This window comes from Gigantopelta aegis, chromosome 6, assembly GCF_016097555.1.
Source record: "Gigantopelta aegis isolate Gae_Host chromosome 6, Gae_host_genome, whole genome shotgun sequence".
Taxonomy (NCBI): Eukaryota; Metazoa; Mollusca; class Gastropoda; order Neomphalida; family Peltospiridae; genus Gigantopelta; species Gigantopelta aegis.
Genome location: NC_054704.1, coordinates 30,148,692 through 30,170,929, shown reverse-complemented (window position 1 = coordinate 30,170,929; position 22,238 = coordinate 30,148,692). Strand labels below are relative to the sequence as shown.

The following is a 22,238-nucleotide window of genomic DNA, read 5'->3' as shown; positions in this document are numbered from 1 at the left end:
TGATAATCGAAAAAAAAATTCCGAAAATTGTCGAAGGTACATAGGGGAGATTACTCTATCTTACAAAATATGAAAGAAGTGGAAACGATTTGTTTATTTCAAGCTCCGTTTTATTATAATTCCAAATTTGACTTACGTTTATGACATTAAATTATATAGTAGACATTTAGATGTAAGTACTTGACAGAAATTAGAAATGCACTATAGTGTATGCACTGAGCGGTTAAAAAACCCCTCAACGCCCAGTCACCAGGTTGCAAGACTGGACAAGTCTCGTTAAAGCTACCTTAAATTTAACCTGGAGTAATCACTAATCGCACACCTATTTGTTATTAATATTTACTGCAGAATTCATTTGCCGAAACAAGTTTTTAAATAGAACCCACTTTTGGCGTGCTTTGTAAAACGTAACAAATAGTCGCGCACTCCATTCTATTTATGGTTTGCGGTGAACTTGTATGGAAAACTTACTCGTATGGGGGAAAATGCAGTGAACTCGTATGGAAGACATACGCGTATGGGGGTGCAGTGAACTCGTATGGAAATAAACTGATATATCCAATACTGTATAGCAACTTGTGTGTAGTTTTTATCAGTCCGACACGGGTTGATGCCCTGTATTTGAGCATTTTCCCCCAAACTAATCTGTTTACTTATTAAATTGACACCTATGCCCCAGCGGCGGATCAGAGTAATTTAACATACCACTGAATTCAATGCTTAAAACTAAAACTATAAAAAGTCGCTTCAAAATCCACCCAGTTAGTTTCTTTCCTGTCATGGTCGGAGGAGCCGGCCAAGGCCGGCTGTTGTGCCCACGACAGGCATGCGCTACAACAGCTTGTTCTGAATGTGCACGTAAAACCCTATGACCTGACCTGACCACCCAGTTAATTTCACTTGGAGACCAGCCTCGGTGGCACAGTGGTTAAGCCATCGAACTACAGGCTGGTAGGTACAGGCTTCGCAGCCCTGTACCGGCTCCAACCCAGAGCGAGTTCTTAAGCTAAAACTTGAGGGCTCAGTGGGTAGGTGTAAGGCCACTACACCCTCTTCTCTCTCACTAACCACTAACAAACTAAGAACTTAGTCAACTAACCCACTGTCCTGGACAGGCAGTCCAGATAGCTGAGGTGTGTTCCCAGGACAGCGTGCTTGAATCTTAATTGGATGTAAGCAAGAAAATATGTTGAAATCAATAAAAAAAACTTCACTTGGAACCATGGCAGACACACCTTGTGTGGTTTGTCATTGACCAGTAACAAGACGACATCATGCCGTGGAATGCGACTGCGGTTGACATGCAAATAGTTAACTGATGGTGACATAAATAAGAAGCATGTACCGGTATACAAAATACACATTTAAGAGAAATATCAAAGTATATCTGCATATCTGCATACGAGTTCACTGTTATTTTTTTATATACGAGTTTGTTTTCCATACGAGTTTTCCATTCATACGAGTTAGTTTCCATACAAGTTCACCGCATCCCCTAGTTATCCTGGCGTCATATGTTTTCGATACGATAATCATAAGCAACAAAATAAAATATAATAAAAACAATACTTCGTACATACAATACTACTTTACCTTTCTCAAGTCACATTAGTTTATTATAAAAAAACAGTGATAATTTCCCATGGACGCCAAGTTTTCCTCCAAAACAACTGCTAAGTCGTACAGGTGTTTCCGCTATATTTTCACAAATGTCATATGTTTACGATAGTTTCATTGGCTGTCTATTTTTGTCCTTGTTATGGCAGTGAAGGATCTATACTCCGTGCAATAATTTACATCAAAATCTTCATTTGAAAATAAAATCATAAAATGTTTGTAACTTGTAAAAAATATTGAATAATCTTCAGACCAATAGACAGTGTTCAATGAAAACATATTTACATTATGTTTTCGTCATAGGCTAATGTCTAATCCTCTTGTTATACATATCAGCGACACCAAAATTCAGATTGTCACCTTAAGTACTCTGACAGAGGTACAGAACTATATATTTTCAAAAAACCTAATTCCACCAAACCACCTTTATTTGTAGTAAGTGTAAATGCACATGTAAACATGCCCCCACCAGAAATTACCGAAAAGAATATTGCTGTGAATGACATAAGAGATAACCCTATCAGCCTTCCATAAATGTTATTGTTCAATGTAATGATCACGTGGTATATCGTCGAACTTTGGCAGGTCAGGTGTTAGTGTTGCAGACGATAACTTTGCAGGGATTTGTGATACCTGGATTTCGCTATGTGAGGCATTTCATTAGTACCAAAATATTGCATTACGAAAAACTGATAACATGCACACTATTTATGGTATTATAATTAAAACATAAAGTTGGCAGCTTGACTTGGAAGCATTTTTAATATTGTGAGGAAAAAGACACTTCATTGTTTATGTTCAGGCTGATAGTGACGTAATATCTCGCATAATCTCACGATACATGCAGTTACAAACAAAGTATCGAAAACATATGTCAATAAAACTTGTACGACGGTACGATACAGTGGGGCGGGACGCAGCCCAGTGATAAAGCGTTCGCTTGGTGCACCGTCGGTCTAGGATTATATGCCGTTGGTGGACCCATTGGGCTATTTCTTGTTCCAGCCAGTGCTCCACAACTGGTGTAACAAAGGCCGTGGTATGTACTATTCTGTCTGTGGGATGGTGTATATAAAAAATCCCTTGCTGCTAATCAAAAAGAGTAGCCCATGAAGTGGCGACAGCGGGTTTCCTCTCTCAATATCTGTGTGGTCCTTAACCATATACCTGATGCCATATAACCGTAAATAAAATGTGTTTAGTGCGTCGTTAAATAAAACATTTCCTTCCTTCCTTCTTTCCATTCTATTTACATGTACAGCAGTTTCCGTCTCTGGACCCTTATATTTGGTATTGGAGAAAACTGACTTTTTTACTGATTAAAAAAACAAGAAAAATTCTAAATCACTTTTATTTTATACTAAAACGCAAAAGAAACGCAGGTTCTCATTAAATTGGATATAAAATATTAAAAAAACAAAACGAAATGAAGATTTCAACATTTATTTTGGAGCTACACCAATTCGGCACACATTGGTGTTGGAAATTTTTGATTGAATTCCTTTTTGGCTATTGTTTCATGTCATAAAGTAGGGTGGGGGTCCATGTTAAAAATGTGAAAGAGACGACCTGTAGCATTGTCAAAGTCAGTATCGCGTGTGACCACCCTGGGCATTCAAACAGGCAGTGCAACGTCTCCTCATTGAGTTGACAAGCCGTTGAAAGAATGCCTGAGGGAGTGAGTTCCATTCATGGACCAATGCTGCCTCCAGCGCCTGCATATTCTGAGGTTGTCCGCGAGCCTGAAGGCGACGTCCGATTTCATCCCAGACGTGTTCGATAGGCGCCATGTCCGAGATAAGGCTGGCCACGGCAACGTTGGGATGTTGTGCTGAGCCAGCAACGCCTGTGTTGCCCTGGCAGTGTGCGGCCTGGCATTGTCTTGCTGCAGCAAGCGCACACGTGGGTGAGCGGCAAAGAAGGGAACGACGTGATTGTTGATGACGTCATTTTGGTACACGGCGGCATTAACGCGTTGTCTGAACACATGAAGTTGTGTTCTGTGGTTGAATGAGAACCCACCCCACACCATCACACTACCCCCGCCCCATCGGTCGGCCTGCAGAACGCAGCAGTCGGAGTAACGTTCATGTCGACGTCGCCATACTCGGATTCGGCCATCAGCGTTGGAAAGATTGTAACGGCTCTCATCAGTAAACAGAACTTGTTGCCACTGGCCACGTCGCCATCTTTGATGTTGTTGCGCCCACTGTTGACGTTGTTGGCGGTGCCGAGGGGTCAATATTGGTCCCACATAAGGACGGCGGACTGTATCGGCGGACACTGGACCACGTGGACCACGCACCTGGTGAGCGGTGTTAGCTGCTGGCAGCATCCGATTCCTAAGGTGGGTCACCCGGATGTACCGGTCTAGGGCTGCGGTTGTCACCCTCGGGCGGCCGGTGCGTGGTCGATCGTTCACAGATCCAGTGATTTGGTGACGTTGAGAAAGGCGTGCGATTGTCGAAACATGACATCCCAATTGTCTGGCTACAGCAGTACGGGTCTGTCCGGCTTGCAACATCCCGATGGCCATATCTCGCTGGAGTTGCGTCAGTCGCGGCATTTTTAAAATGTGATTCTGTTGTCTGTCACTACTCAAATTGAATTTATGCGATTAAATCCAGGTGTGTAGGCTTTATAAGCATTTCATTGAGTGTGTTTGCACTGGATTCATGATACGGATGATCCAGCACGTGCAAACAACGTGTTTTGAGAATTCGTGACGTCACACAGGTAATGAAATTGACACGCAGGTGAGACTGCGGTGTGGGTGTGTGCCATGTCCTTTAACACAGTTGAGGTTCAATTCCACCAAAGATACTGCTTTACAAAGTGCAATTCTTTCGCATTTTCAGGACCTGCGTTTCTTTTGCGTTTTAGTATATCATTTGTTGATAAATGTTACATCACTGGTTCACTTATGCTAGCGAGCTTTGGAAAAAAATGTGACATGCGCAACTATTGATTACTCTATGATAAAATTAAAGCTGCAATCTTGAATTATTTGACAGTTTAACATGACTTCCGAATGAAACCATTTCCACTGAATTAATAACACTAACTCCATTCCACAAAGTGAGAGTCAAATAAAAAAATATTTCTCACATTATATTTAGTTAGATGATTTAGAAAAAGATAATTCAACTTAAATTTTAAGATGACGTCTTTAAGACTTAGGTGGAAATAAAAGGAATATTTATCCTCATGGACAGGAACGCACATATTATATGGCTTACAGTGACAGTCAGTCTACCAATGAATCAATTAGGCCACATCAGTGGCATTTAATTTGTGCGCACATCTAAGCATTTCATAAGCAATGGACACCCTATAAAACACTCTTTGAAAGAATGTTTTAATTAAAAATAATGCTTTGAAATTTCACTTGGAAATAGAGTACTAATTAAAATGTTTTTCTCTAATACTCTCTCAATATCCCCACAACTTTACACTTATCTACTGCTGTTGCACCCCCCCCCCCCCCCTCTCTCTCTCTCTCTCTCTCTCTCTCTCTCTCTCTCGCCCTTTCCATCTTATAAATGTCATAGAAAGCATTAACGTATTTAAATAGCATATTTTGTTTAGATACTGTTTTTTAAATATGTACTTTGTAAGGCAGTGACCACAGCTCCCCAACCTTTTCACTGCCTATGTTCTGGGAGCAATAAATCTTTTTTTTTTTTTTTTTTTTTCTTTTTTAAACAAAAAACCAAACAATTTGAGCGCACGTTTTGTTTTATATTTTATTATTATCATTATTTGATTTACATCTAAAGTCAAAACCACAATTGCTAACAAAGTTCTACAATAAATTACTCCCCTACCCTTAATTACCAATAGATTTTCCTAATATTTTGTTGAGACAGAAATGATGGAAAAAAGATTACAATAACAGATTCCACATACCAACTTATGATGGTTTTCTTTATATAATCACATTCATTGATCATGACAATTTTTTTCTTGATTACTTTTCTTCTTCGATTGTTTGTTCATCTTAATTTTGTTTGAAACATTTTTGTATTCATGTTGAGTAAAACCATCATAATAGGCCATAGGATGTAAAATTGTATTGGAAGCACCTTTTTTGGATGCATTCTTTGTGATCATCTGAAACTGGTTTTTGCCAACACATTATTGAAATTACAGTTTTTTTTATTTTAATTTTTAATTTTTAATTTATCTATTTATTTGTTTTTAATCTTTTTTTAAATTAAAAAAAAAAGAAGTTTTTTTGTGGGGGGATTTGTGTGTGTGTGTGTGATGTCCAGGTTTAATTGTAAATTCTTTGTTATTAAGATGGCTTGGAAAACTGAAGTAATACTGTGAAGACTTGAGTTCTGTACATACATGTGTGGAATGAACTGCAGTCATGTTGTGATCGTTACACATTCAATATGAGGAGAGGGCATAGCTCTACCAATGCTCTCCTACAGAAAGTTTCGTCCCAGCTGAAGGGCGAGCGGGTGCCAATCAAGACCCGTGAAGAGGATGAACTGACAGTGGGTTTTTGAGAGAGAGACAGAGAGAGTGAGATGGGGAGGGAGGGAGAGAGATAGAGGGAAGTAGAGAGACAGATAATTGTATTTACACTTTATGTTATTAACCTATATTTCATCCATTTTGGCTCAAAAATAAGAGGATGAGAGATAGAAAGGAAGAGAGAGAGGAAGAGAGAGGAAAAAGATAAAAATACATATTTTAGAACTTATTACACATTCTATCAGATATTTACACTGTGGTGGATATATTAGTTACATGGTGGGATTTTCTTCGCATGTAGGTTATGATCAATTTGTTATAATAATTTGTCTTATTTTCCAGGCCTATCTTACTTCACTGGCACTGAAAACTTCTCAACAAACGAAATCAGTGAACTTTGAAGACTATGGAGAGAACATTTCAATTTCCAGTGACAGTCATGTACTGTCACAATCTTCTGCACACCAGAAGATTCCCAAACTGTCGGCAGAAGGCAGCAAATTTCTCAAAAAGAAAACATCTGAGAAACCACAGGAAAATTCTGCCTCGGTGTCCAAACAGCGATCAGCCATGCCTGTTCCGATATCTTCAGCCCAGAAATATTCATCTGCGGCATCATCTCTGAAAAAAGCTGCCGCTGTGGTACAGAGTATTCCTGAGAGAAGACCGTCACCATCAGCGTATAAATCCTACATTGAGACAGACACGGAGGACACTAGTGTTAGTCTGGCCAAGTACATGCACCCGCGACCTCGGTCGGCATCCGATCACAGCATTGGCAAAGATGGAAGTCGATTTTTGCGGAAATCTCAGGAGAAAATCGGAGAAGGAGATATGCGCTCAAGCAGACCTGCTGTGGCTGATAGATCATCACCAATACATAATAAACAACACGCTGCTAGAGAAAAAGGTTGGTTATTTAAATGGCTGTTCCTAGGTGAAGATTGACATTGCATAAAATTATGTTCCACTAATACAGGATAATAAACAAGTTACCAGTTATTATCAAATTTATGTGCCGAGTGAAATAATGGAAATTATTTCATGAGGGACATAAAGTTGATAATAACTGGTACAGAGTTTGTTATTCTATTTAAATTATCCCAGGTATTTTTTTTCTGAAAGCCTTTATAACTGATATACATACATGTACATTGGACATAGAAATGACGTAAATCAAGTTACACACTGTTCTGAGTACTGCTATAACTTTGTATTTTAATCCTGTTCACAGATAATTTTCTAAAACCAAAGTTGTATTTATTCTGTTAAAAAAACCCTAACATTTTATTACAAGTTTAACACTGAAAACAGAAAGCCATAAACATAAACTCTTTAAATTATGTGACATCATTTTGTGTTTGCCATAGCGTGATGACATCATATTTAGTGCTGACATGGTCATTGGTTTGTAAGCATCAAATCATCCAATAGTATTGTACATTACACCAATGCAGAATATTTCTCACTGAAAAAATATGATAAAATATTTTCCCAGTTATGAGCAGCCACTGGAGTAATAAATGTTGTAACTAAAGCAATGAAGAGAATAATTTTTACTTGTTTGTAATTTACATTTGTTTTTTAAATCATAGTCATGTTATTTAATAATTATTAAGTCCATAATTATTGTACAGTTAACTGAGGTTGATTTTAAAATTAAAGGCATACTGTCACGGATTTAAGGACCTTATATCTCTAAAAATGGATAATAAATAAAAATTACATTAATTGTTGGAAACCATATCTAGCCATTGCATCACCGTAACTGAACCATTATGGAGTGAAATCTATGTCAAAACTCTAGGCAGTTTTAGTTTTTGAATTATGGACCATTGCCATAATTCAATTATTTTTACAAAATATCATTAATAAATGGAGTATGGTGGTTATGAAGATGGCTGAATAAAGTACATTTAGGGACAAATCAAATTATTTTTGTTCAGGTAATACTTTGTTAGACCATTAAATAGGTCAGTGGTCTCTGACAATATGCCTTTAATAATTAGTTATTCTGAGTTAAATATGCAAATTCGTTGTTATTGGCTTCATATTCTAAGTAATAATTGTTGAACATTTATTCTTATGAGTTATTCTACTGAAGTTAACATGTATACTTCATACATGGATTTTGTTACTAGTCTCCTACCAGTCCATCTCTGTCTTTCTGTCCCCCATTTAGTTTTCTGAACATTTAATTTTTTGCAATGCCTCGAGATATTGAACTGAATGCTTGTATATAGCTTTATCATATAGGGTTACAGATCGAGTTTGACTTTCATGGGGATTTACCCATTTTTCAGGTTTTATTTTCTTGGTAATTTGTCCATGTTTGACAGAGTTATGGCCCTTGAACATGGGGAACATGTTTAGCAGTACTCTCAGAATGTTTGTTAGTTGGTGAAAATGATGGTTAGATGGTTAAGAGAAGTAAAAAAGCTGAACAATTTTAACATAATAAGGTTTTTTTGGGGTTTTTTAATCAATTGTATTATTTTGTTCATTCATTTCAGTTTATTCAGTACCTACATAAAATTGCCATTACACTAAGTGGTTTTGAAGTTTATTCTGTTAAAGAAATTCAGCAACATTAGTCATTTCTTAGTAGTCATACAACACTGTATGGTACATCAGACCTTGATGTGAAAAAAATGGAGGGGAGTAATTAACCGAATGTACAGACAGTAATATTCCAAGCAAGAAACTATATTTTTAAACAGAAGCATTGTTTCCAGGAAGTAATTTAGAGACCCCTTTCATTTTTAATTTGTGTAATTTTTCTTCAGTTCCTGAATATGCGTACAAGGGTTCTGTGAAGTATGCATCTAGTGTACACCTGACATCAGAAGAAGAGAGTCTGGCTGATTTCCGACATCGTCTTGAATCGTCAGACAAAAAGACAAGGAATAAATCAGCTGAGAGGATGGTGAGACTAACTGATAAATCAAGAATGTAGGCGATTTGTCTGGCCTTTGGGTGTGTTGCTTGTCTGTTCATCTGAACATCTCTCTGTGTGATGTGTGTGTCTGTGTGTGTGTGCCTGTGTGTCTGTGTGTGTGTGTGTGTGTATGTGTGTGTGTGTGTGTATATGTCTGTCTGTGTATGTGTGTGTCTGTGTCTGTGTGTATGTGTGTGTCTGTGTGTGTTTGTGTGTGTGTGCATGTGTGTGTAGCATGTCAATTTATATGGTATCAATATGAAGAGTCCATGGGGAAACCAATCAAAGTCACATCTCACAAATGATTTTAGAGGCAGATGCTGCCTGAATATATTTAAATCCACCGAACATAAAGGAGACTGCATGTTTTACATTTTTGTGGATGTTTTTGGTGATATACATCATATATTGTTTTTGTTCCTTTTATTATTATTTTTTAAAGATTTTTTTTTTTAATTTGATCGAGTGAACATTGATAATTATTTTTTTAAAGTGAATATGTTTTTTCAACAATGAAGGCCAGAAGAATTAATTTTGTCATAGTAGAACAACATAACAATTTAAAGTGTTCTGCAAATACACAATGAAACTACTGTTGACAGATTAGGATGGTGAAATTTTTTTGATTTCACAAAAATGTGACTTGGGTCATTGTTCTCTAGGACTAGTCATATGGTAATATATTAAATGTCTCTTTGTAATCTTATTAACTACTCCCCTCAATATTTTCCATGTCAAGGTCTGGTGTGTCTGTTTCTCTTACTGTGCCTAATAATTTACTACTAACTCATTTCATCTAACTTGCTGATGAGTTATGCTATGTTACAATAAACTCCAATGGCTGAGGGCGGGACGTAGCCCAGTGGTAAAGCACTCGCTTGATGCGCGGTCGGTCTGGGATTGATCCCCGTCGGTGGGCCCATTGGACTTTCTCGTTCCAGCCAGTGCACCACGACAGGTATATCAAAGGCCGTGGTATGTACTACCCTGTCTGTGGGATGGTGCATATAAAAGATCCCTTGCTGCTAATCGAAAAGAGTAGCCCATGAAGTCGTGACAACCAGTTTCCTCTCTCAATATCTGTGTGGTCCTTAACCATATGTCCGACACCATATATCGGTAAATAAAATGTGTTGAGTGTGTTGTTAAATAAAACAGTTCCTTCCTTCCTTCCAATAGCTGATTTTTATATTTGACTGTCTTCCTCATGTTCTCATGTTCTTTCAGATGCGAGCTCAGTCCCCGTTTCGACAGTCTCCCCCTCCTGACCGGCCCAGTACGAGGAGGCGAAGTTCTTCCTATGGGAGTCCCCGGCGGACTCCCTCTCCCCAGGGTGTTCACGCCGCACACTCGCGGTACTCCCGCTCTGTGTCACAAGACTCTGACAATGTGGATTCCATCATTAGTGAGGCAATGGACTCAGCCGATTCTTCTCCAGACCAGATACGTAAGAAACAGGATACTACATAATTTTATGTCTGTTAAATATCATTTATCTTTCAATTTAATTCATTGTTTAAAAATCAACACAGCCAATTTTTCTTCAGATGAAATACGTAAGAAATAGATTACTACATTTGTGTCCATTGGATATCATTTATCTTTCAATTCATTGTTTAAAATGTAGTCAGTTTGCTTTTGCTCGTTATATAGTCTTGAAACAATTCGTAAGATAAATGGTATCTAACAGACACTCATGTAGTATTCTCTGTATTTCTAATATCTGTTTGCCTGGATGTGGCTTTTCAGCAGTGGTGTTAGTGGTGTAGTGGTGACGCAGCAGGTTTAAGGCTGTGCTGTGTTTGTACCCCAGTACCAGATCCAGCCTAGTGTACACACATGGGTCAGTGAGGAGGTGTAGGCAGACCTGTCAACCTTTAGTCAAGAGAAAGCAGGAGGTGTGTGTTGAAAAAGCAGGAGATTTTTTAAATTCACACAATTTAACCCAAAATCGCAAGATTTAAAAAAAACATTATTACAATAAGTTATATGAATACTTTATAATGTCATATATACTTCTTAACTTTAGATCTTGGCATTAAAAAAACAAACATTATTAAATAATTTTTTTTTATTATTGTTTTTTTTAAGTTTAAATATTATTATGATTTAATACATATTTAAAAAAAAAAAAAAAATTATCCAAAAATTTCAAGAACATGAACAAGAAATAAAAAATTTAATTAGTACATTTACGGTATTACACTTACAGCCTTACAGGTTGCGTTACATTATCATTAATTTTGTGGTTAGTGTACCTAAATACCAAAGACAAATTTATATAAATCTTATAAATTAATATTCAGTTTTTACTATAATGAGGAACGGTGGCGTGGTACTTATTTAAAATCATTATAATGATGCAATAAACATTGTATTTTCATTAATCATCAGTAAAACCTCATTACGGACATCGTGTGAAATATACCGGAATTATACCCATTTCCGTGATTAACTTTATGTCAATGTCAAACACAACATTATTTCTTGAAGTGTACCCTTATAACCAACATTTTACTGCACAAACATACAAAATTAACTGACACAAGTATGTTTATACAGCTAATTGGTATTTTCGTTGTCTTGCTGTGACATGTGATTTTAACATGCATCGTGTGTATCGCTGTCAACTCGGAGTCTGGCAGTTCAGATTCGTCATAGTTGCATTATGTAATCCAGTGGGAAGACATTTTACAATTCAGAGGTGTTATTAGAACTAAATTGGATATTTTTTTTATTTTTTTTATATGGCAACACTGAATGTCAATACACTGCCTGTTGAATTAGCGGCAACACGCTTCGTAGCCATTACGATGACAACAAACATTATAATAACACGTCATTTTATAAACTCCATGTGCTTTTTTAACAATATAAATAGGCTATCCCACAATTCTCACTTCGGCAAAGGTTAAACAGTCGGGACAATTCGGCCTGTTACATTCTCAGAAGCAGAAAGTAGTCGACATTTTCCGAATGAGAAAAAAAGGCAGAGTTACTTCCCTTCTGTTATTTTGACAAAAGAGGACCGATTTTTTTTTTATGCTTACAAAAATGTCATTTAACAGGAGAAACTGTCTCCCACACAGGTGAAAGGAGATTTGATCAAATACCGGGAGACTCCCGCGGAATCCGGGAGGGTTGACAGGTCTGGGTGTAGGTAGTTGTATATACCAAATTGCATGTCATCAGGTCAAAGTTTAAAATGCATGAACAAAGTGTCATTTATCGAGGCATGGTTTTCTGCCAGAGGGTAAAATTACCTACCCAAAAATGTTGGAAATTAATCGATATATTTTAGGTTTTCAGATGGATGATAATAAGAGAACTACTGTTTAAAATTTGGTAAAATACATGAAATGTGGTGTTCAATTTCAAAACATTTCAAACCTGGTAGGGACATTTATTATCTGGGTTTTTTTATTTTTATTACATACCCTCAAATTATATTTTGGCAGAAAGCCTGCAAAGATTTTGAAATATTGTTCCCTAAACATATTCGTCTCCATTGGGGTAGGGAGGCAGGGGGCCACAGGAGCCATACCCCCCCTCCCCCAATCAAAATTTTTGTTTTACTATTAAATTTTATAAAATCATATATACACAGTGTTGGTTACCCCCACAATATGGGTTGCGCGTGCCCCCCCCCCCCCTCCCCCCTGCTATATAAAATCCTGTCTAGGCCAATGTTCATCTCTGGTGGTCCTATCACATTGGTGACAGTATACTTGCTAAATTTTGTGGATTCACCAATTTCATAAGATTTGTTACGTGATAGAACAGAAATCTAGTCGTATTGAATGTTACTCTGTTTACACAGAATTGATTGAAACATATTTTATTGCTTTTTAAAGAACAAATGGATGAGGCACAAGTTACACAACTTACTAGGCCTTCTCTAAAATACATACATATTACAACAGTAATATATTTTTGCAATTTAAATATGAACAGAAATAAATATTAGGGAAAAAGAATGAATAAAGGAAACAGAAGAAAAAAAAAGAGACGCAGTAAAATTTTCTATGTGTTCAATAATTAGACAGCAGGTTTGATAAAAGAAAAACACAAAATACAAACAAGGCATCACAATGATTACGTAATGGCTACACAAATAATAATAATAGCAATAAAATAAATAGTAATAATTTTAAAGATCCATACTTTATTTACTACTTAATGGAAACATTTTGTCAATGAAAAAATATTTCTTTATTGTCTTCTTCACTTAGAGTATTTTTACCATTTAAAACTAGTTGTAAATCTATTGGCTGAAATCTTTGCAATGAATTCCAGAGAGTGCTTCTTTGCCGTTCATATAAAATGCATTCACAGAAATAATGATAATTGTTTTCAAAATTATATTCACAACTGCACAAGGAATCGGTGCTAAGACCAACTCGATATAAGTCTGCTTTTAAATCACTACACCCGTGTCTTAACTTGGTATGTAATACATTTTCTCTTCTATTACCAAATGAATAGTATGGCGCAACGCATGGGACATCGGGTTTTATTGCTTTTTTTAAATGAAGATATGTTTTGACAATTTCGAATTTCAGCCTGTAGGTTGTTCCAAAGTTTTATTGTCGAATGGATAAATGAAGATTGAAGCAAATTAGTTCTAGCAGGGGGTAATGAAATAGCATTCCGATTTCTTAACATGTACGGGGATCTTTGTCCAACTGTTTGTGGTGTACTGTGTATCATAAATTCAGGAGCCATACCTTTCATTATTTTAAACATTGCACACAGCTTTTTGAATTTACACCTGGAAGGAAGTGTTGCTAATCCAGTTTCATAATACAAAGACTTTCTAGATGCAAATTTGGGCAAACCCATGATTAATCTGGCAGCTTCTAATTGTAATTTTTCAATATTGTCTTCCTCTACTAAAGAAACCCATCGCATACTTCCGATGCATATTCTAATATCGGGCGGATAAAAGTTATATGTATTTTCAATAATGTTTGCTGATTTAATAAATATTTGTATTTCCTGAGTACAAAAATCATTACCGAAGCCGATTTACAAATATTATTAATGTTCATGAGTTTCTGTTGTGTTTAATGTTTTGGCTGTATGATTGCTTTTGTAAAAAGTACAACGCTAGTTTTATCTGGATTGAAAGATACAAGCCATTTTTGGAACCATTTGCGAAGCTTTAATAAGTTTGAGTTAAGGTTGTTTTTAATGGAAGAGATATCATTAGACAGAATGCAAGCACTTTACATTTTTGATATTCCCAAACTATTTAAATTGCAAACATTATGTACGAGTTGGATTAATTTATAGTTATTTATCCAAATATATGTGGGGAAAAAAATGGCTAAATGTGGCACTTATAACCATGATACTGCACCTTTAATTTTCTCTATCATTGAATTGGAAAAGTATACATTCCGGTGCTGTGATGTGTCAAAGAAAACATGAGTCATGGTATGGGTTCAAAGTTTATTCACGCAGTGGAGGTTGATATTTTTGTTATATATACTGTAGAACATAAAATTTTGGCGAACAATAAAGTAATGTAGAAAACTTCGAACAATTAATCATTGCAGTACTTTATCCATGCAATAATATAGCGACGTTACTTACAAAGAAAACAACCGAAATTTTTTAATACATTGATTTATTGCATTACCAGTGAACAAAACTAAACAGGAATCATTGTCAATCACCTTGTTATAATTAGCAAACTACACTAAGGTTTATCTTCAGAGTAAAGTTCACACCACAGCAAGCAGACTGGATAATCGCCAACCATGCATAACGGTTTCTTTGTCTTTCGGTAACTGGTCATTGCACGGGTCATGATTCATTTCATTTCATTTCAACTTATTTTCGTGCTTATATCCAATTAAGGTTCAAGAATGCTGTCCTGGGCACACACTTCAGCTATCTGGGCTGTTTGTCCAGGACAATGGATTAGTTGGTTAGTGAAAGAGAAGATGGTGTAGTGGCATTACACCTACCCATTGAGCCCTTAAGAACTCACTCTGGGTTGGAGCCAGTACTGGGCTACAAACCCTGTACCTACCAGCCTGTAGTCTGATGGCTTAACCACTGCGCCACTGAGGCCGGTACGGGGCATGAAACAGTTTGATCAAACTGATTCTTAAGTCAACAGGCTTGTTGGTGTTTTCATTTATGTTCTTGGCAACAATGTTAAGCATACCATTCCGTAAATTTTCACTTGATTGCTAATTTAAAATCTGCGTTCACTGATAAATCCATGGGCTGGAGCTGACTGGTGCAACACAACATGCCACACACGGCGTGTAAGCACTGTTCACACTGTTCACACTGTTCAACGCTGACACAAAGCGTTTGCTTTTGAAAAGAGTTTTTATTTTTTATTATTGTTGAGTACCAGCTATGGTCGCAATACTTTTTGTGTAAGCTACATCTGATGTCGCCATACTTTCTACACACAGTTTGGGCTACTGTTGGCATATCGCAATACATTCATGACGAAATACATAATGGATCTACAGTATATATTTGTAATTTGTTTATAACAATTTCTTCTCATTCACAGTTAGCATGGTCAATCTTATGGACATTGACTCATTGGAGCCAGCATTGTTAGCACCTAAACCTCAGGTCACATCAAAGAACAAATCAGGGAAAAAGGACTCTAAATCACAGTTACTGAATAAGCAAACCACAGTTAAAGATTCACCTTTCAAAGCTAAGAAAGAAGCTAAAACAGAGTCTGTGTTTAAGGCAAAAGAAAAGAGTGACTCAGTATTTAAAGTAAAAGACTCCCACAAAGAATCTAAAGGATCTGTGTTGATGGCTTCCAGTTCAGATTCCCCTTTTAAGCCTAAATCCAAAGGTACAGAGAAATTGGTGTTTAAGGCTAAAAATCAAGTCGACAGTTCTAAAGGATCCATTTTCAAAAAGGATAATAGAGCTGTCTCAAAAGCTACAAAAAAATCAACTGGAGATAGTGATTTGTTGCAAAAGTTTGGCGTTATGAGTGTCAATGATCTGTTGGGTGATATAGAATCGGAGAAAACTGACAGCCTGGATGGCGACAATTCAGAGATAGTTACAGAGAGATCTGATATTTTTGCATCACGAAACCGAGCGGATTCCGTTTCCGAGGTGGTCACTCACATGGAGCCAGTGATGAAGCGACAGACGAGCCAACACTCACTGCAGCGCAAGAGTTCACCGGACTTCAGTGACCGGACTGCGAGCATCAGTGAGAAAATCGGCATCCAGAGTTCAGAGCGATCTGTGAGCGACAGCAGGCGCAGAAGTCTGTTAACGGATGACGATACGGGCCCACAATATACAGAGGACTTTGAAGAAGACGTCGCTGGATCTACTCTCAGTGAAAGCAGGTATGTTCAGAAGAAAGGAATGTAGATGTAACAGTAAATCAGGGCTGTTCCAAATTTGATCACATTGGGGGAGATGGGAGGTACCATAATTATTTTATGCCTGGTGGATCTGGGACAGGTTGGGGTTTTTTTTGGGGGGGGGGGGTTGGGGTGGTGGTAGTTTTTTTTGGGGGGGGTAGAGGATTCTTTTGTGTATATGCATATTTGGTTTAAATAAAAGTTTATTTTGTGGCCTTTTGTGAGTAAAAAAAAAAAAAATTGCCTTCTGCTCCTTCATATGTTCAGTTCTGGAACAGCCTTCAGCAAAATGTTCAGACATAATCTACAGTTACCAGGTTAATGATGTCTCATTACATCGTTTACCAGCTGATATTAGATAACATAATATAGCAATTATCACTGTTAATCTAGAGATTTAGAAAGAAAATATGTTTCTTCCACTTAGATAATAAAAAAAATATAATAAAAAATTATGTGTTTTGCTTGACCTTCAACAATATGAGCATTTAACAGGCTTCAGACTGACATATCTGTCTTTTGTTTTAAAGAAATTCATTTGAATATACACTCATACAGTCTGGAGTAAGTACAGTCAGCTGTTTGTTGCTAATACATGCTTGACTTGTTTTTATGCTGCACATTAAACCGAATAACCACTTTGGGAACCATTCAAAATAATTTGCAAATGTTCAGTGAAAAATGGCTGGCTGAACAAAGGTCTGATTATAATATGGTTGAGAGTAAATGTCTCAGAGAGTATACCATGGTTGTTCAAATCTTATAATATAAATACCGCTTACTGACTTGTTCCAAATTATCAGCTAGAACCTATCACACTTTTATTATGCAATCAGCATTAATGATTTATAATTACTTGTCATTATTTGAACTCTTATATGGAAAATCATATATCCGTGTTTACTTAAAACAAATAAAAAAATTATGTTTTACAGCAGTATTGAATCTGAGGTGGAGCCTACAAAAGCAAAAAAATCTCGGGTTGAGATGAAAAGTGCAGAAGTACAGACAGAGAAACGACCAGGGTTGTCGTACAAGTGGGACTTGACGGCGTCAGGACTGGCCATCTCAGGCCCTGGCTATGGACTCGATTTTGTCGACCCTACGCCAATTGCGTCTCACGTTGTCAGTGCAGATGCACTAGAAGGTAACGAGAATCGAGAGAAAGTATCCAGAGTTGGAGAATTCCCCCCAACCCATTTACAATTTTATACTAATGTCTAAAAGAAACTTTACATACATAAAATTTGATTAATTTGATGAATATTGTTTCTAATAAAAAAAAACCCAATGTAGAAACCACTGTACAAACACTTTGCATGTGTAACGAAGTACATTGTGAAGTTTAGATGTTGAACTTCATGATACTTTCATTTATCATATAATAGCTAGCATATCCAGTCAGTGTATGCAAAGTATGTGATATTTTTCAGATCACACACTTTAAGAATTTGTTAACTTTGCAAATTAGATGTAAATTAATTGAGGTCACGGCACTATGTTTATTGACATTTAAGTAAACGTACTACAGTGACACTCCATAATAGACATATGCATTCATAGTTATCAAACAAAAACATTCTAATATCAACTCTACAGTGAAAGCTGTCCAGCGTTCAGAAAACAAAAACAATTAAGCACTAGTTTATTTTTATGTAAGGATATCCAACATGATGTCGTTCAAGTTTGAAGTCATTTCCATTTAAAAAGACATTTGAATATAGAGTAATGGCTGACTGGAATTAAAGTTGCATATACAGTTTACAAAAACATGTATTAAGCTTGAAATTATATGATAAAGAGATTATTACCATTGTGTGTTTCGGTATCGTCAGTATCATATATTAGGATAGTGTTTTCCCTAGCTTGTTTTAGCATGGTGCGGCACCATGCCTCAATAGTCTAGTGCCATCTTGCCTTAATCACCACCCTGAGATTAAAGAAGTCTTTTTCAGTAATTAATTCTAAAATTGCCTTTATAAAACACCAAAAAAAGTATTATTAATTAATAAAATATGCCTTTTATATCTTTTGCTATTCATTTATTAAAGCAAACACATAAATTACATTAATGTTTATTTCAATTAATTTTTGTCTATTTTTAATTAAATATAAGTGCCCTGAAAATGGTGAAAATGCCCCAACAGTGTTTGGTCTACCATGCCTTGCCAGATTTCTAGGGAAGTCACTATAGGAGAGCATAATACATTTTTTATTCCTACTATATGATATTGACGATACTGAAACTCTGGTAATAACCTTTATATCCCACTGTACCAGTGGTTGGTTTTCTATTACAATACAATTTCAAGCCTTGTAAAGTTTCTTTTGGATGTCGGTATATAATATAGATATTAATTGTAACTGGTGAAGCATAACTGAAAATAAACCTTCATGCTTCCTGGAGGTAGATTGTAGTCCAGTGGTAGAACATTCAACTGAGATGTCATAGGATCAATTTATTCAGTAGATGTATCTGTCCTAACCAGGGGTAAGACATAGCCCAGTGGTGAAGCACTTGCTTGGTGCAAAGTCAGTCTAGGATCAGTCCTCATCGGTAGGCCCATTGGGCTATTCTTGTTCCAGCCAGTGCACCTCGACTGGTATATTAAATGCTGTGTGGTATGTGCTATCCTGTCTGTGGGATGTGCATTTAAGAGACACCTTGCTACTAATTGAAAAAAGTAGTGGGTTTCCTCTCTAAGACTATATGTCCAATTACCACAGTTTGACATCCAGTAACCAGTGATTAATAAATGAATGTGTTCTAGTGGTGTCATTAAACAAAAGAAACTTTTCTCTCTTTTTTATCTCGTCTGAATTCATTTTAATGAGTATCACTTGCTTCATTAGAGTTATGACGTCATACAGTCCCTTGATTCTGGCATTTCACTACTGTACAAAACGGTTCATATCTTGCTCCAAATGTTTTGTCTTTCTGGTTTAAATTCATTTTAATCAGTATTACTTGTTGAATTATAGCTATCATATCATACAATTCCCAGATGTTGGCTCTAACTGACTTTACGAAATTGTTCATGTTTTGGTCCAGATCTGTATCTTTCTCATTTGAATTACTTTTAATCAATATCACTTGTTTTATTACAGCTATCATCTCATACAAACCCCACATCATTGCTCTGACTGACCTTACAAAACTGTTCATGTTTTGCTCCAGATCTGTGACGTCTTTCATGCTTAACTTAATTTTAATTGGTATCACTTGTTTCAGTACAGCTCAGCGCTAGCTCTGGGTCTAACAGATAATTATGTATTAAAGTTCAAAAATGGCCAAAAAAACTTATTTTATTTCCAACAAAATATCAATATGTACTTCTTTTTTTTGCCAAATTGAAATAAAATTTGGCAGTTGTTTTTAAAATTCGCAGTTGGCAAGTTGGCGAGTGGCAGAGCTAGTCCTGCAGCTATCACATCATATAATCACTGCATGTTGGCTCTGACTGACTTTACAAAACTGTTCATGTTTTGGTCCAGATCTGTCTTTTTCTCATTTGAATTACTTTTAATGAGTATCACTTGTTTGATTACAGCCGTCACGTCATACAGTCCTTGCATGCTGGCTCTGCATGATCTCCTCAAACAGCAGTTGGCTCTCACTACGAACTTTCTTGAGGTCCAAAACCGTCTGTATGAAAACTACACGAGTTCCATTGAAAGCAACTACCATTACACCACATTGGAAGCAACCAAAGAGGTACTGGAATAATTTACATTCCCTATAAATGCACCAATGTTAAGAAATTTAGAGAGAATGTTTTGATGATTTCAGAAAATATTATTGATTTTGGAAGTGAACATTTTCTATTGTTTAAAAAAAAAGTTTGATCCAACAGTCACAACACTATAATTGTTTTGGTCTTGTTATCATTGAGTATGGTAATTTATATATCCAGTCTCATTTGATCTGATCACCAAAGACTGAGTTCTTGAAAAGTCACTATATTACTTGACAATCTCTAACTGTGCAAATGAAATGAATTGAATGGGTCATTGGGCACAGGGAATGCCTTTTTACATACTATGGAATTTACTATGGAAGTTATTTATTTCTGAGTTTTTCTGAATTGCACACAAATATAGTATTTTTTGTTATTTCCAAAACACTTTTACTTTTATTCTTATGTAAAACCAAACTAAAATTATTTACCAAAAACATTTTTGTAGAAGGATGAAACGGACTATAAGTCTTTAGATTTTATTGGAAATATGTAATGGTCATGCGTTTTATAATAGTTTTCAGGTAAGTTTGCAAGCATATGCTTTTATTAATGTATTGAACAATATTTTAATGATCATAATAATTTTCTTCAGTGTTTTTAAAATCTGTAAAACATATGAATAAGAAAGAGATAATAATTATATTACTCTACTCAGGTCAGTGCTACAACCTCATTTATCTAATTAAAACACCAGGGACGGTGTAGGATATAGCTCAATGGTAGAGCATTTACCTGACTTGATAAAAAAATGAATGAATGAATGTTTAATGACACCCCAGCATGAAAAATACATCGGCTATTGGGTGTCAAACTATGCTAAGTCAAAACATGAAGTAATTGATGTGATAATGTTCATGGACACAGAATTTTTGCGCACCAACTAATGTCCCAGATGTAGTAGTGCGTTAAAATGTACTGAGGTATTATAAACGACTATCAGGGCTGCATTCAACCAGACCGAGCGGAAAAACGTCTGCTAGACTGATGTAGGCGCCTCGCGTTAAACCAAATGGCCACATCGGGAACCAATCAAATAATTCGCAAACATTATCAAAACGTTTGCTGGCTGAACTTAGGGCTGATACCGTTATTTTATTTTTACATTCACACATGGTTAACTATCAATGTGTCCTTTGTTTTTCAGTACATCAAGAAACATCGTAAACCGCGACTGACCTTCAAGAAGGCTTTGAAGATGGTTACTAATGAAATGGACAGATGACCAATGTGTAGCATGTGAATTTTAATACAATATCCAGGTGCAAAAATTCCCATGTATGGTCATCATGTGAACTTGTTAGATTAAAAGATGTCAAAATCTGCTAGGATATTTGGAATTTGTTCAATTAAAGTTAGATTTTGCTGTTATTGTAAGACATTTTCTGAAAAACCGAAAGAGCATTTTTAATGAGTAAAATTACATGTGAAATGCATTTTCTTGTTTACAGTGGCTGATCTAAGGGGGGTGGGGGCCCCAGGAGCACAAGCCCCCTCCCCCCAATTTTTCGACAGTTATATATTTTTATTTAATTTAAAAAAAAAATTATGTTGTAGAATCTGAGAAATCCCTTTGGGAACGTTTGTGGCCTTTGGTCACATGACATTGTGCTTGAAACATGTATGGGGTACCTGTAAAAAAAAGTACTCAAATTTTGTGCGAAACTAGGGTAGTCATAGACGCTACCCGTTATCTCAGAAACGAGCAGCTTGACCCCCATTTTTTTCTGATTCACTTTAAGTGTAAGGGGTGGTAGTATTTATATCCGTGGCGTTTATGTCGGTTGATACATTGCAGGTAGGAGTTTTAGCCGTATATGCTACTATTGTCGTCTATGGGATTTGATTTGGTAGTGTACACCCTATAGCACATATTCAGTGCATAATAAATAATAATATGATTTTGTCATTTTATTTAATTAAACTATACTGGTTGATTAATTAGCCATCACTCGATCATGCAAGTTCACAATGACCTTGACCTTGACAATAATCTGTACATGGCTCTGAATGGAGTTTGAATCAAAGTTAGCACTGAAGAAAAGTTGGTTTTGGCCTATAATTCATACTGTAAAGATTTCAATAATA

The 22,238-nt window shown here is 36.3% G+C and overlaps 1 protein-coding gene across 1 annotated transcript; it reads left to right on the top strand.

The window, feature by feature from the left end:
* Positions 1 to 80: 80 nt before the first annotated feature.
* On the top strand, positions 81 to 21,473 carry LOC121375590. The gene is made up of 9 exons (XM_041503119.1): positions 81 to 172; positions 5,920 to 6,122; positions 6,445 to 7,012; positions 8,889 to 9,028; positions 10,268 to 10,487; positions 15,582 to 16,395; positions 17,349 to 17,560; positions 19,965 to 20,128; positions 21,298 to 21,473. The coding sequence occupies exons 2-9, from the start codon at positions 6,018 to 6,020 to the stop codon at positions 21,373 to 21,375; spliced, it is 2,301 nt and encodes a 766-aa protein (XP_041359053.1). The 5' UTR covers positions 81 to 172; positions 5,920 to 6,017; the 3' UTR covers positions 21,376 to 21,473.
* Positions 21,474 to 22,238: the final 765 nt, after the last annotated feature.

What these genes read in the sequence shown, in the direction of transcription:
- LOC121375590 (XM_041503119.1), top strand. Translation starts at nt 6,018, where the DNA reads ATGAGGAGAGGGCATAGCTCTACCAATGCTCTCCTACAGAAAGTTTCG. An exon ending in ACACGCTGCTAGAGAAAAAG is followed by an intron (nt 7,013 to 8,888) that starts GTTGGTTATTTA and finishes ATTTTTCTTCAG; the next exon opens with TTCCTGAATATGCGTACAAG. An exon ending in CATTGGAAGCAACCAAAGAG is followed by an intron (nt 20,129 to 21,297) that starts GTACTGGAATAA and finishes TTTGTTTTTCAG; the next exon opens with TACATCAAGAAACATCGTAA.